The sequence below is a fragment of the Pseudoliparis swirei genome, chromosome 2 (genome assembly GCF_029220125.1).
Source record: "Pseudoliparis swirei isolate HS2019 ecotype Mariana Trench chromosome 2, NWPU_hadal_v1, whole genome shotgun sequence".
In the NCBI taxonomy this organism is placed as follows: domain Eukaryota; kingdom Metazoa; phylum Chordata; class Actinopteri; order Perciformes; family Liparidae; genus Pseudoliparis; species Pseudoliparis swirei.
Genome location: NC_079389.1, coordinates 13,466,852 through 13,481,685, shown reverse-complemented (window position 1 = coordinate 13,481,685; position 14,834 = coordinate 13,466,852). Strand labels below are relative to the sequence as shown.

Here is a 14,834-nt window from a genome sequence, read left to right as displayed (position 1 = left end):
ATTTAATTTAGGAAGACGAGTGGTGAATGCACCATAGAGGACCATAAGGTATCATAGTAGCGGCCTTCTGCCCAAGGTGTAAAGTACTGTGTGGGAACCAAACTGCATATTTACACCGAGAACATTCAGGCCTGTTCAGGGTCCCGGTCTGATGTGGGACTCACTCGTGGCCCTCAGCTGTTGTCGAACCAAAGCAAAGAACACAAAGGTGTCTTCTGCTTCTGAAAACACTGTTGGTTGCTCAGCTCTGAGGCGCTGGCTCTCTTGGCTTTGGGCTGAGATTCATTTCAATACAGTCACTCTACTCAATGCATTCTCTGTAAAGTATGACACCAACATGAGTTAAGATGGTTCTTGATAAGTACTTAAATGTAAATAAGACAAAAAGAATGAAAAAAGACTCTTGCTGCTATTTGCTATGATGCTATTTTTCTGCATTTATGTCCCCTGTTATTAAAAAAAAGAAACAAAAAAAGCCTAGATGACATGCAGAGATGAAGGAGAAAGACTGGACAGACATGTTACTATATGTTCACCGTGCATAACTATTTAAGAATATCCAAACATGACAGAATAAGCCAATATTGTCAGCTTCTGATGTCCAATTATTGATGCAATGATTCAGTTGCATTATATTTAAAGTTATGTACTGTACATAAAGAGAATACAAGCCACTTTTTGTTATATCGTAAAGAAAAGGATTGATGTACTGCTGACTGACTCAGCTTCGATCCTGGAAAAGTGTCAACCCCCAGCAACACTTGAACTCTGGTAATGAAGATAAATTGTATGTTAAATACAAAGTCTTTGCTGAGGTGGAAATGGTCTCGGTGGAAGGACACTGGTCCGTCCTGGTTGTGGTGGCGGTGAGTCACACTGATTGTAGAAATTAGAGTTAATACAAACTTTTAGCCTTTAGAAACGTCTTTATTTGGGAATGAGATACCAGCCAATTTAACAATGAATGAGATGTGTATTTTTGGTGAAGGAAAATATATAAATGTGCAGCTTTGTTAAAAGTTTTTACATGGACTGTGATTTTCAAAACATTGATGAATGTCCTGTTTCTCTATGCCATTACGATATAAGCTCCACCACTGTCTGAACCACAGTGCCATACATTAGCTGATTGCTTTGGACAAGATACGGCAGAACTGACAAGATTGGTCTGAGTCTGTAAATGCAAGCTGAAGACAATTACTCAAATCAAACATATCCTTGGTATTTTTAAAATTGCTGTTGGAAATAAGATGGCATCTTCAGCTTCAGTAGAACTCAACAGATGTAGATACTTATCTGTCTGTCCTATTCTATACATAAATTGAAATGTTAAGATGCCCGTAACTAATCTGCTTAAGAGCACTCGCTTGATCTGTGTCCTCCTATTATTTTACATATTGGCAAGCGAGCGACACTTTCATCTCTTATGCACTCAAATGATTTCAAGTTCGTTATAATGTTCTGGTCTACTTGCAGCCATCAGTGCTGCTTGAGGGAAAATCTCATTTGAATGTTGAACAGAGCTGTGCAGTTGTGTCTTAGCCTCCAGATATTCCATCACGATAAAACAACAACTTGTATGAGCTCAGTAGTCATAAAATACTCTGTCAAACATCCAAGTGATTTTTTGTTTCAAATAATTAATTACGGGTTCTGTGACCTAAAATACATGTTCTGTGACTGTGATTAGAAACATAAGGAGCTTCAGTTTGTATCTAAGAAGAGGGAATACAGTGTTAGTATAACATTAATTATGTTATTATTTCAGCATTACCTTTGGATATAATTCGTCAGTATGCCGCTGATGTTAGGTTTATGTTTATGTTAGTATGTCGCTGATGTTAAGTTTATGTTAGGCTCTTTTTAATCTGCAGTTTTGGGATTTGTAGAGTTTGTTGTAATATAGATTACAACTGGTAATTTGTTTGTGTAACGCCCGGTTCCGTGTCTCCTGTGTCTCCTCTATGTCTCCTTTGTGTCTCCTCTGTCTTGATTGTTTCATTCCCTTCTTCTTCTTTATTTTTAACGGCGGTTGGCATCCATATATTTGGTGCATTACCGCCACCCTCTGCTCTGGAGTATTAATTGGATAGTAGACTCTCTTTACCCCAAAAAATTAAATCTAAAAGAAATAAATAATTAACCCTCATCCCTATGTTTTAATTATACCCGATAAAAAACCCTGTGTCCTTTAAGAACGCTAACAGTACTCTAATCTGTGCTCTCCCACCCGTTTCATTCCCTTCACCTGCCCTCAGCACTCCTCTGTCTCCTTGATTAGTTAATTCTAGGGATGCACCGATCTGATCGGCGCCGATCCATATCGGCCGATATTCCCACTATCGGTTTTGATTGGCGTTCTCAAAACGGCCGATCAAAACGGCCGATCAGATGACGTAACATCTGCGAGAACTATCAGACATTTCAATCGCCGCGCACCGCAACGGAGACGATGCGGTGTATCTTTATAGATCGTTTCTGAGATTTAGCTTAAATTATGCTAACAATAATAAATTGTTACTGTACCAAGGAAGAGTTTATAAAAAGTCAGACTTTTGTATGTTAAGAAAAGTCCTGTATATAGATTTCCCCAAGAGTTCCAGGAAATGAATGATGCAGATGTGTTCCATACATATCTGAAATCCCCTACACTGGCAATCAATCAATTTTAATGTCTCAATTAAGACATTTTTCAAAGTAAAAGTCCTAAATGTTTAAAGAAATCTGTAATTTCCTTAATGTTTGAGGTGCTTCATATATGTATTTCCTCATAGTCCTAGGCAATAATGCTACACAATAAATAGAATGCTTCAATCGACACCGTGATCGGTGATCGGTATTATCGGATCGGCAGGTACTGATTTCAGTGATCGGTGATCGGCACCAAAAAACCTGATCGTGCATCTCTAGTTAATTCCCTTCACCTGCCCTCAGCCACTCCTCTGTCTCCTTCATTGGTTAATTCCCTTCACCTGCCCTCAGCCACTCCTCTGTCTCCTTGATTGGTTAATTCCCTCCACCTGCCCTCAGCCACTCCTGTCTCCCTGATTGTATCATGCCATACACCTGTTTCCCCCCTATATATTGTGCCAGTCCTTGTCTCCTTTCAGTTTGTTGTCTTTATCTCGGTCTCATAGTGTCTCTGTTTTGAGCTCTTATTCCCAGTCTTCGTTCGATGGTGATTCGTAGTTTTTTTTGTGGCTACTTTTGAGCCAGAGTTTTTATGTTATACCTGTTCTTGGAGTAAAGTATTTTTGTTCGCTTTAAACCTGGAGTCCAGCCTGTCTTTCTCTGCACCTGAGCCTGACCCCGTGACAAACCTGTGATAGTTTGTGCCCATTTAAAAAAAGTAATCATTAACAATTCCACCACATCACCATACCTCCATCTGGGCTCAGTACACAAACAACAAATGTTTGAGTCAAGCTGAAGGAGTTTATATGCAAATTAGCTCGACGACAGATGATTGATGAGTGAGTTGGTTTATACTCGGTGTTCAGTTTTAGGTATACCCACCAGAAAACAATATAACAGTCCTATATTACGTCCTACCTTCATGAAGGTCGTTGTTTATATTTTTTTGAGAGGTGTTCATTTATCTTAACAGTCGTTCTGGAGGCCGTACTTTGTGGGGATGTTGAATTGCATTTTCTCTGCCTCTTCTGTGTGAAGGGGCGCACAGAAAGTCTCGAAAATAATAAATGGATTATTCTCCTTTTTGTGTGATCTGCTGCATTTTTGTCTGAATGAGGAATAAAGTCATTGGTGATGTCCAGTCTTAACATGGATATGTTAAAATACAGGTTCATTAAATAAATTATAATATAATCTTCTTCTTCCTACTTTACAGGTGTGACTCGGAGGCTCTCCCTCTTGGATACCAGTACTCTTCTGACAATCCTGTCATCAAACCCGGGAGATCTGGAGAGAGGACAGATTTTTGCATCCAGCTTGACTCATCATCCAATCCAAGACCACCTCATCAGGTAACCAAGTGTACCTGCCATATGTGTTACCATACGCAGTGTAGATAAATCACTAATCAAACTTTGCTTCTAATACAATTAATTCCAAATTACCCATATAAGGTAACAACACAAAATTGGTGTGTACCTATACCATATGTACAGTATATCCTGCAAAACACTCCCAATCCACCAGTGCAGCCTAAACTTCCCAGGAAGGACCTCCATCTGGGCTCCAGCTAGTTCTAGCCAGGCTCCTTTACCACAAAAGCATCACAATCATAGCTTGCAATGTGATGATGAGAAATGAAGCATTTGTGTGCACCATGCTTGAATGAACAAAGCCAAAACCCAACCGAAACCTCCGACAGCATTATCGTAAGCCTTATGACATTTCTTTATCTTAAACTTCTGAGATGTGATGAATACTTGTCGGCGAGAGAAAAAAGAACCAATGCAACAAGAGAAAGAGAGAGACAGAAAGAATGCCTGTTACCTCCGCAGATGAAATGGCTGTGTGGGTGGATGTACATGCGAGTGCAGGCTGCTCGGAGCTGTGAGTGGGAAGTGGGTACTGAGTGGGAAGAGAAGAGCTGCTTTAGTGAGATGATCAGCACCAAGGCCTGCTGAAAGGCAGTCACGCTTTCATGGCTTCTCTTTGTCTTCGGCATTTGTACAAGGACACAGTTCCAGGTAGTGGGCTTGGTGATGGATGGTGGGTAAGAGTGTTTTTATGTGTGCCTGCCCTTATCTGTGTATGCGTTTGTGCGTTAGGGTCAGCTGCTGGTCATCCTTCCTATTATATTCAGGAAAAATCATTATGTAGACCGAAACAGCACATTAGTTTGTAAGAAAGCCTGACAACGGAGGAGACTGATGCTCATGGTCCCGAGGGAGCTATTTGATTTTCTGACTGATTTACATACATATGTGTTTTAATAACGTGGGGGGAATGTGCGATGTGTGTTGAGATACAACGATGACACTTTGCAACAAAAGACTCCAAAGCTTGTCGGTAATGGACATGCGGTGGGGACTGAGTGTGTGAGAGACCAGCAGCAAGAATGGGGAGTCCAACAAATATTGTATGTCACGGTTCTGAGGCTGAAATTGTGACCCAAAAATCCATGGTCCCGTATCGTGGTTCCTCTCGACCGTTGCCTGCTGAGCTCTCATTGGTCTGACTGGCTGTCTTTTCTATGTCAGGTCAGAGAAGCCACTTGAGACCAGAAGGTTGCTGATTTGATCCACAAGCATTCAGGATGCATCTGGTGGTGCTGCCCCCCCCCCCCCCCCACTGAGGTGTCCTCTGCACTGGAGTCAGCCTGTGGTTGTACTGGGCAGCTACCAGGTGTGAACGAGTATAACTGGGGCTGTTCTTGCCAAAGAGAGCTGGGCTCCCAGTGACACTTCCCTGAATCTCTACCACCTTGATTTGTCTATGATCAAGTCACACTACTTACACTCTTACTTCTCAAGGATAGCACTCATTACTCACACAACTATACTTAGAAAAATAGGAAGAGGTTGATATTGGTCCTTTAAAGGGAGCAAGCATGTGTTGCAGCCTCTCATTTGTATATGTGCTTTGAAAGGCCCATCCACGAGCAATTACTGGATTAAAGCTGCTAATAGGCATTTTTTTATGCTGTTCAACACTTTTTTACCTTCGTTGCAAAAAATCTTGCATGACCATATTTCTTAGATGAAAAGCCTTTTGAAGACGCATTTACACTCCACCTCTCCACTGAAGGATGCTCTAATGAGGCCTTATTTCTCATGAGGTTTCATTTCAGGTTTTAGGAGAGGACGCAGCTAAAGATGCTAAGGGAAACATAGACACCGACAGGAGGATTTTAATACATCAATCTGACACTATTAGGTAATACCATCGCTTAACGTGGAGACCTACCGACAAAGAAATAATGTTGCAGCGACTCAGTACGACACGGACCTTTTTGAGCCTTATTGGGAAGAACTTTACCCAGCTGTTGTGGATCAAATTATCCGAACCTGAACTACTTTGGATCACTTATTTGCAAGATAGTCCAGTTTCTCCTGCTCCAGTCAAACCAGAGTGCTAAAATGTGCTTTTGACCATGATATAAATGTTGAATATAGACTGAAACATTTCAAGGATACTTCTCAATTTGCTCTCTTGGTGAGAGCTGGATTGAGTGGTCTCAAGCTTTTCTCTTTTATGAGTGGTATCAAAAAATGAAAATTCAGTGGCGAATAAACATATTTCCCTGAATGTTGAATTGTTCCATTAAATGCCGATACACATCAACAAACAATGCAAACTTACACAAATGTAAGCAACACACTCATACATATGTGTATGTACAGTATGTACATGCACACACACAGAGAAAAACTGTCTTGATCCCCTAAGTTCCACTCTTGCTCTCTGGATCCTGCAGTGAGACGGCCCTGAGAGGAGAGCGCTGCAATGCAGCATCTGTGTGACTCACACACACACACACGTACACAATGAGATGGCGGCGTGTGAAAGTGCTCAGATCGTAGGAGGTAGATGAGGAGTGAGAGACCAGAGTAAAGTGAAGGATGAAGCCTGATGAGAGGAGGAGGAGTAACAGGGACGGGAAGAGGTGGAGGAAGGTGAGCAAGAAAGAAGAAATAACAGGAGGGAGGAAGATTTATAGGTGAAAAGATGTGAAGAAGTCAGACAAAAGAAAAGAAGAAAAAGAAGACGATAAAAGCCACAGAAATGACAAATGGACGACTTAATAAGCCTGGCAATTATCTTTTTATGGCTGATGTGTTTTAAAAGACAGTTCATCGGCCCCGCTTCATCTCTAAGATGGACACACATTGTGAGAAAGGACATGCTGGAATCGACAGGGGATACATTTATCTTGAATGAAATGAAAGAGAAACTGGAGTATATTTGCAGCTTGCAAGTTGATCATGAGAATCTTTTGGTTGCTGTATGATGATGATGATGATATTCAGTAGGAAGAGCCTGTAATTAGCCTTCAATCCACTAATCTTGTTCAGCTAAGATGATTCATGTTATTCTATGAAAACTCCCAAACAATACAAAACAGCATGCACACAATGAACAGATGATACTGTGTCACGTGAACTCTAACTTACACGCAATCTAACAAAACACAGAAGCCTCTCATGTGCATATTTTAGAAGCAGCACAATTGTTTCTGGCACTAATGGCTGTTATAGAAACAAATTTAGTTGACACATTTCTTATTGTTATTGTAACTTTTAATCTGGTATTTTTATTTCCGTCTCAACAAGCACTAGCCTTTGATAGTGGGCTGGTACCATCGAAGCAATGGTGGCAAATAACAGACAATTTTAGCCTTTGAAAAATCACCAAGCTCTTCCTGCTATGTGATGAGTGCATCTAAGTACCAAATCAAACTTTAAAATGTTGCAGTCCGTCTCTTTAATGGACTATTTTTATGTTTCAGCCAGACAGCCCACCTGCTATATTTGAGGCCATGAGAATGAAATGTGGGGTTTGTGTGCTGACTGTACCCATAATAGTGTGTCCTTGAAAGTAAATCCTCTTTCTGTTGCCTGAACATCAGTTATTTTCTATGGATTTTGCCTCACTGGGAAAATGCAGTTGGAAAAATGAAGTCTTTTCCCTCCTTGTTGCTCAAGCTGCCCTTTTAAACGGGGTGCACCGATAAGAACATTTCAGTCCCGAAAGTGATACCTGGGATTATAAATCATACACCAGTAAATTGTCAAATAAATTCAATTCAAGTGTAAACCTACAGCAATACATTGGTAAAAACTTGAACAAATAATTAACATTCCAGTTTAAAACAATAACTGCATCACATGAGAACTACATATAACTAAACTACAATGTCTTACATTACTAGTCACAAACTAGTGTAAAGCAACTTGATAAATACTAAATATTCTAAATGAACTGCCGTTAGCTTTGTAGATATTACAAGGAGCGGTATAACTTGTTGTCGTAGCCAGCATAATATATCGCTTACGTTTTTGTTGTTAGCTCCTTTACCTACATGGTCCTCTGGCATGCAATACATGACGTAGTACCCAGACCTGTAGTCAGATGAAAGAATGTCACTTAATCCTTTAGCCTCATCGTTGCTGGTACTCAATTCAGCTATTTAAGTCTGTATTGGGCTTTGCCCCAATGTCAGTATCTGCTTCCCTGCCCTTTAGCAAGGCAGAACTGTAGAGCATCATCTATAAAGCACTGGCTGAACTGGGCAGCCTCCGGTATTTGTTTGTGGTTTCGTCTGTGTGAAGCTTGAGGTCATCACGATGTTCTTTCAGCTTTCCTTGCTTTTAAAGAACCAGATGATTGAAGAACACAAACACAGGACGTTCACCCGCTTTGCGTGTCCCATGTGAAACCAGAAGTAAAAGTTGGGTTCACACAAAGCGTGTTGCGTAACATTACGGAAGGAAATCCACAAAAGGCAGTTGCTATTCATTTACTGCAGTTACGTTGTTACGCTCTTATGTTATGACATTACTTGATAACAATCAACCATAGTCTTTCTCTTCTCACCCAGTGAAGTAGTTTTGATGTCCAAACCGAACCAATCGTTTCCCCATGCATGTTTCATTATTGGGAAACAAATCGCACAGCAACTCATTATGTATGTCAATGTATCCTTCGAGCTGAAGAGAATGGCGTACTTTATAATGATAATGTCGCCCCCCCCCCCCATGAACCACCACTGGCACCCTGAGTCTGGCCACCAGTCAGAATAATCATGTTGGGTCTGGAAATGAGCCTCAGAGCTCAAAGTGACCTTCATCATCAGACAGACAGGAATGAGACGAAGCATCGGGACAGCAGTCTCATCTCTGTGTTTTATGGCTGTTAGTACTAAGAGTGCTATTCCTTTGAGGCTCGAGGTGGGGCACAGTGGTGGAAAAAGCAACAGAAGTGACAGTGACAGTTAGGGGGCGATGGAAATCATACCGCTCGTAGCTTTAGGACAGAGACAGATTGGGCATTTTAGGAGGAGACTGCAGTGTTGTGTGCTGTCGAGTCGGTAGATGCTTCATTCACACTGATGTTCCCCTCAGAGCTGAGTCATGCAAAGCTCCACTTACTCCCGACTCTGATCCATATAGACGGCAAGTGGCTTACTGACATCACATATTCTGTTCTATTATTTCTCTCTGTTTATTGCTATTCGGCTCCTCTGTGCTCTATCCTTGTGATATACTATTGCTGCAGTTCACAACCTTTATTTATGTGCTGTAGCCCCACAGACATGTCATTCCACCATCATTCACATCACCGGACATGTTCCACATATGTTACATACGTATAATTATATATTATATGTAATAACTCAAACACTAATAGTCTCCATTGATGGCAATGTCATCATGTTGGTCAGTTGGTAGGTACACTGCTTTTGTCCTTTCACAACCAAAATGTATTTGGTTTATGACCAACACTTGCAAACCTGATGACTTTCCCATCAGCCTCAGTTGTACTTCGTGTTGGTATCATAAATATACTATGTATCAGCCGTACACTATTTTGTAAAACTATTTTGGTTTCAATATGACATAAATGATTCATATAATGAGAGTAGTAGGCCTGATGAAAAAGTTACGACCACTAATAATAACAGCAGCAGTGGATGCACTAGAATAATAATGATAATAAAAGCAGGAATGCTATTGGCAATAGTAATAGCAATGCAACTACTAATTAGTATTCTATTCCTTTCTACTTTGACTGTATTGTATTCCATTATATTGTGTCCTCGCAGTGAGCAGTAGTCAGTGCATTGTGAATGCAGTGAGTCACTGTAGCTGTGCCTCGGTTCCAGGCTGCAGTCAGTGACTCCTGTTTTCTACAGCACACTTTCCTCCAGCCTCTGAGTCTCTGTGCACTGCAGAGTTAAATGATAAATTGCTCCCTCACACAGACCCTTATGCACAACCACACAGGCTGCCCAGAAAACGCTTGAAGTACAACCACCACAATCCTCCTGCAACGATTATTATCAAGCAGTTGTGCTGTCACACTTGTCTTGTCTCTCTCAGCCTCTCTGTGTCCATCCATTCACACCAAGGCCAAGTTGATTTGATTGTTTGAAGGCCCAAATAAGCACAATGTGCTAAAATCAAGGTCAAAATGTATGGGAAAAGAAATAGTGGAACGACATAGAATAAATTTTGAAAAAAAAAATCCAGCTAACTCCAATATCCACAGAAGAGGAGAAAGTCTTCACGTTCACAACCTTGTGTGTTGATCTTACGCTACAGCAAACCATTCATTTGTTTCCCCCATCTTCTGCCCAATGCTGTCCAAGAGATCATCGACTCATTCCGTCGGTTCCTGCCGCAGGGGATTATGTGGTTTGATCAATATTTCCATCCCTTTGCTTCGGCTGTATCACCTCTCCATGCTGTTCTGATCCATCATTTGCACAGGATTGCACATGTACATGGAACGCGGGACATTTTAGTTTTTGGAATATTTACTGGTTTGGTGATTCAAACTATTTGTGTGACGCTGAACTGGATCATGTCAGTTTGATCAGAGCCCACCGTACGTCTTCGTGACTTTGTCGAAGTCACACAAATTCAACGCCTGCTCTGTTCATTTTCAACCAGTTGTGATTTCCACTTGGGCCACTGGCTATATGAGTCATTATTTATATACAAATCAAAAGGGTTTAATGCAGTGGCTGTCACCTGCTCGCCAACACTCAAGGATAGTATTTCACACAACCACCTACACACAAACTCACACACGCACAGGTGCCTTTTCATAAATGTTGACAGTGAAGCTCAGTGAAGCAGCAGCCGGGATTATCACTGACAAAGAGACATTTGTGAATGTGACTGATGCGGCGTGTCCTCGAGCCTCCTCTGGTCGGCACACTCTTCACTCTCCTTTCTGAAACTTTGCTCACATTACACTTAACATCCCTGACATGCGAGTGTTGACCATGCTTTGTCTTCTCTCCTTCCTCCACCACCCCATTCATGTCTCTCGGCCAGAAGGAGAGAACCCGACCCAGCTGCTAGCTAGCACTACCATGGCAGACGGCCGACAGCCAGAAGACGGTGCCCCCCAGTGGGACCCATCAGGGGGGCAGGAAGCCACAGGCACCCATGGAGCCAATGGCTTCTCCTCCTCCTCCACCTACAGGACCTGCCAGCCCAGTGCGGCGCACATGGCCATGGGATCCTACCCGGCCAAGGAGAATGGGTTCAATGGGGAGTTAACTGGTGCCCCCGCTATAACTGCAGGTAAGACACGTTTATAATATTCATATTTTTCTGTTTTAAATTTCACCAGACGCTTACTTGGCATCTACTTGCATTCATGGGTTCTTCCAATAAGAGGGAGGCGATGGCGTCAGTGGCTTATTCCATTGTAATCACTTAAGTTCGCACAAGTATGGTCAGTGTTGGTTGTGTTGGGGAAAAGGGGAGCACACGTCACAGTTTAGCCATCTTCACTCTGGTCAGTTAATCTGTGTTGTTAGTTTTTTGTACTGCCACAATAATGACACAGAAAAGCGGCGTACTTAAAGTTTGAGAAAGGAAAGGTCAAAGCAAGTCTGCGTTTTTGTAATACTCACGTGTACGTGATTTGAGTTTGTTTGTGTGTGTGTGTGTGTGTGTGTTTGAGGGTGTATACATTGTCATGTTTTTTATCCTTCAATGCATTGTACTGGTTTGTTGCTGTTTACGTGTGTCCATGTGATGAAGAGTGTCGGTGCATGTGCAATCTTTGTCTACAACTTTTGACAGTGTTTCAATGTTAATATGTGATGTGGTTTTTACGTGTATATGTGAGTGTCTGTGCTTGATAGTTTGCGCGCGTGTGTGTGTGTGTGTGTCCTGTTTCTTCTCGTGCGTGGGTTTGGAGCACTCTGAGTCCTCACTTGAATCACATACTGTTAATAATGGTGCTATAATTAACACATAAAATTGGTCTCTCTGCCCCCTTATTCCCCTCCCCCCCCACCCTCACACCCTGGAGAAAAGAACAATATAATGTAGCAATGGTGTAACCATGGAAACAGCTCCCCTACAATTTACTTTGCCAGGGCTTTTGTTCTTTTCGCCTGCAACACAGCGTTACCTCAGACAAGACCATTTAGCATGCGATGACCTCACTGACACCAGTTTTGTTTTGCTGATAACAGTATTTTATCTGCTCATTGCCATTTGAAAATGCCCATCTTCAGTTATTTATTATCTTCCAGTCTTGTTTAAATGTTCTAGTTCAACGTGTCAGAGTGATCTGACCCTATACCTCAAACACTTTAATTATATATAATTTTATCATAGATAAAGACACTTGATTCAAGACTCGGATCAGACTGACACTATGGAACCTCATTTTTGATCATATTATACACCGTATATTTTATATAGTTGTTGTTGCTTACATTTTATACAACCAGTGCTATTTAATTGTGTCACACCCGTAGAACCAACTGGTTGGTTTCATTTAGAAAAAAGGACTTTCAATTCAACTTAACTCACATTTCAGGGATTTCATGTCATTACAGTAAGCAAACGTCAAGATCTGTCTGGTCAATTGAATCAAAAAATTATTTGACTGTCCTTTTTTGTTTAGTGGAGAAATCTTTTTCAATTTTTATCCAATTGTTACATATGTGGAAGGAAAAGTCTTTAAAATGTCCCATCACATCAATTGCAACTCACAAACTGATGGATTTGGTAGTAAACCAGTTTGCTTGCAAAATGGTTGCAACAGTGTATGCATATTTCCTGCAGTGTTTCTGGTGCAACGAAAAGTTACAATTATTTGTGGCTTATTTCCATCTTTTTGAACATTACCATTTTTCCCCACAAAATGCAGTAAGGCAAGACCAATATAATTGCAATAAATGTAATCGGGTCAATTTCTGGCAGTGAAATCAAGCAAGATTGGTCTTTAAAAAAATTCAAGTAAATAAAATGTTCAGTATCTAGACCACAGCTTTTTAAATGATGACGCTCTTTGTGTGTCCCAAACTCTCGTGATATTGTGTAAATGCATTGCTCTCTTATACAAAGTGTCTTTTTAGCCAGTGATCTGACATACTACAAAACTGTAAAGGCCTTGTGTCATTATTAGCATGTCTCAAAGATAAGAGAGCTGGAAATAGCCTCCTTCCAAAGTAATGGCTTGAAACTAATATCAACAAGATATCAACTACAGACCAGCACTTTTTTGTCTCAGGGAGGGGAAGCCAATGATCAATGTGTTAGCCCGGCATTTAGAAGTGTGCCTTAACTTCCTTTGCGTGGTCCTCGACAGCAAATAGAACTGACTTGATTAAAATGCATTTTGTCTCACGAGCTTGTTCACTTTTTACCTTCGCATTGAAAATGCCGGAAGGTTATGTTTTGATCGCCGTGTATTTATTTATTTATTTATTTATTTATTTATTTGTATGCGTGTTATTCGCAAATCTCAAAAAGTATTGAACCGAATCGCATGAAATTTGGTGGGATGATTGTTTATTATCCGGGGACCAGTTGATTAGATTTTGGGATCGATCGGGTCAAAGGTCAAAGGTCATGAACAGGTCAAAATCTTTCGCAGAACTCAAAAAGTATTGAACCTAATCGCATGAAATTTGGTGGGATCATTGTTTATTATCCGGGGACCAGTTGATTAGATTTTGGGATCGATCGGGTCAAAGGTCAAAGGTCATGAACAGGTCAAAATCTTTCGCAGAACTCAAAAGTATTGAACGAATCGCATGAAATTTGGTGGGATGATTGTTTATTATCCGGGACCAGTTGACTAGATTTTGGGATCGATCGGGTCAAAGGTCAAGGTCAAAGGTCATGAACAGGTCAAAATGTTCTTGAATCGCATGAAATTTGGTGGGATGATTGGTTATTATCCGGGGACCATTTGATTAGATTTTGGGATCAATCGGGTCAAAGGTCAAGGTCATGGAAAGGTCAAACTCTTTTTTTACCATAGCACGATACATTTTTGTCCAATTGGCATGCAACTAATGCCAAAATGTTCATAATTCAATGCCCAATCTTGTGATATGCGAAAGTATGCGCTCTACCGAGTGCCCATTCTAGTTTAAATTTATTTTTACCAGTCTGCATCAAATGTGCCATCCACCAAAGATCATGATCATGATCTTTGATCATGAAGTAAGAAGATACCCAACAAATGTTTACACTTCAGTAAGTGGGACAGTTACTGAAGTGTCTAAAACAAAGCATAACAATGCCATATTTCCACACCAGCTGTGTAACTCAAGCTGTCTGCAGAGCCTTTAGTCAGCATCCATTAGTATTGCGACATTGCAGGAGGAGTAAGTAGGGGTCATGAGGGCTGATGTCAGCACTCGAAGGGCCTTCTCCCCGTGGAAAGATTTTCAGACACAACAAGAACTATTGAGGCATGAAATTGCCCTCTTGACTCTTTTTTTTTTAGACAAAGTTTAAAAAGATAGTCAGCCATGCGGGAAGTGGTCAAGAGAAAGAGATGGACAGAAGGAGACAAATCAACAGAGTGAGTTAATAGAAAGATTGTCTGTTGGGCTTTTTCTGGAGGTGGTTGCATTAATCGAGGAAGCTTTGCATTGACCGATGCACATGTTGTTGAGCTAGAACAAGTATCTGGGCTAACTGTCAAGAAGCCTGGACAATATTTTCTGTTGTTAAAGTCCCTCTCTCTCTCTCATTAGCCTGAATCGGTATGATTGGCTGCAGCGGAAAGGAGTTTTAACCAAATGATGAGACGTCACAATGTCAGATTGATGATTGTAACAAGTATATGTATGTGCGACTGCAGGAGAGTTGGACAGATATGTCATCAATGGGATTATGTGCCGTGACCAACTTCATTACATTGCACAATAG

At 41.0% G+C, this 14,834-nt stretch overlaps 1 protein-coding gene across 2 annotated transcripts in view; it reads left to right on the top strand.

Annotated features, from left to right (window-relative positions):
• The first annotated feature begins 11,014 nt into the window (after positions 1 to 11,014).
• map2 (microtubule-associated protein 2) overlaps positions 11,015 to 14,834 on the top strand; it is a 37,859-nt gene continuing 34,039 nt past the window's right edge. For both annotated transcript variants that reach the window (XM_056425429.1, XM_056425420.1), the window contains exon 1: positions 11,015 to 11,228. In XM_056425429.1, coding sequence (XP_056281404.1) covers positions 11,015 to 11,228 — 214 coding nt within the window. The remainder of the gene's footprint in view (positions 11,229 to 14,834) is intronic.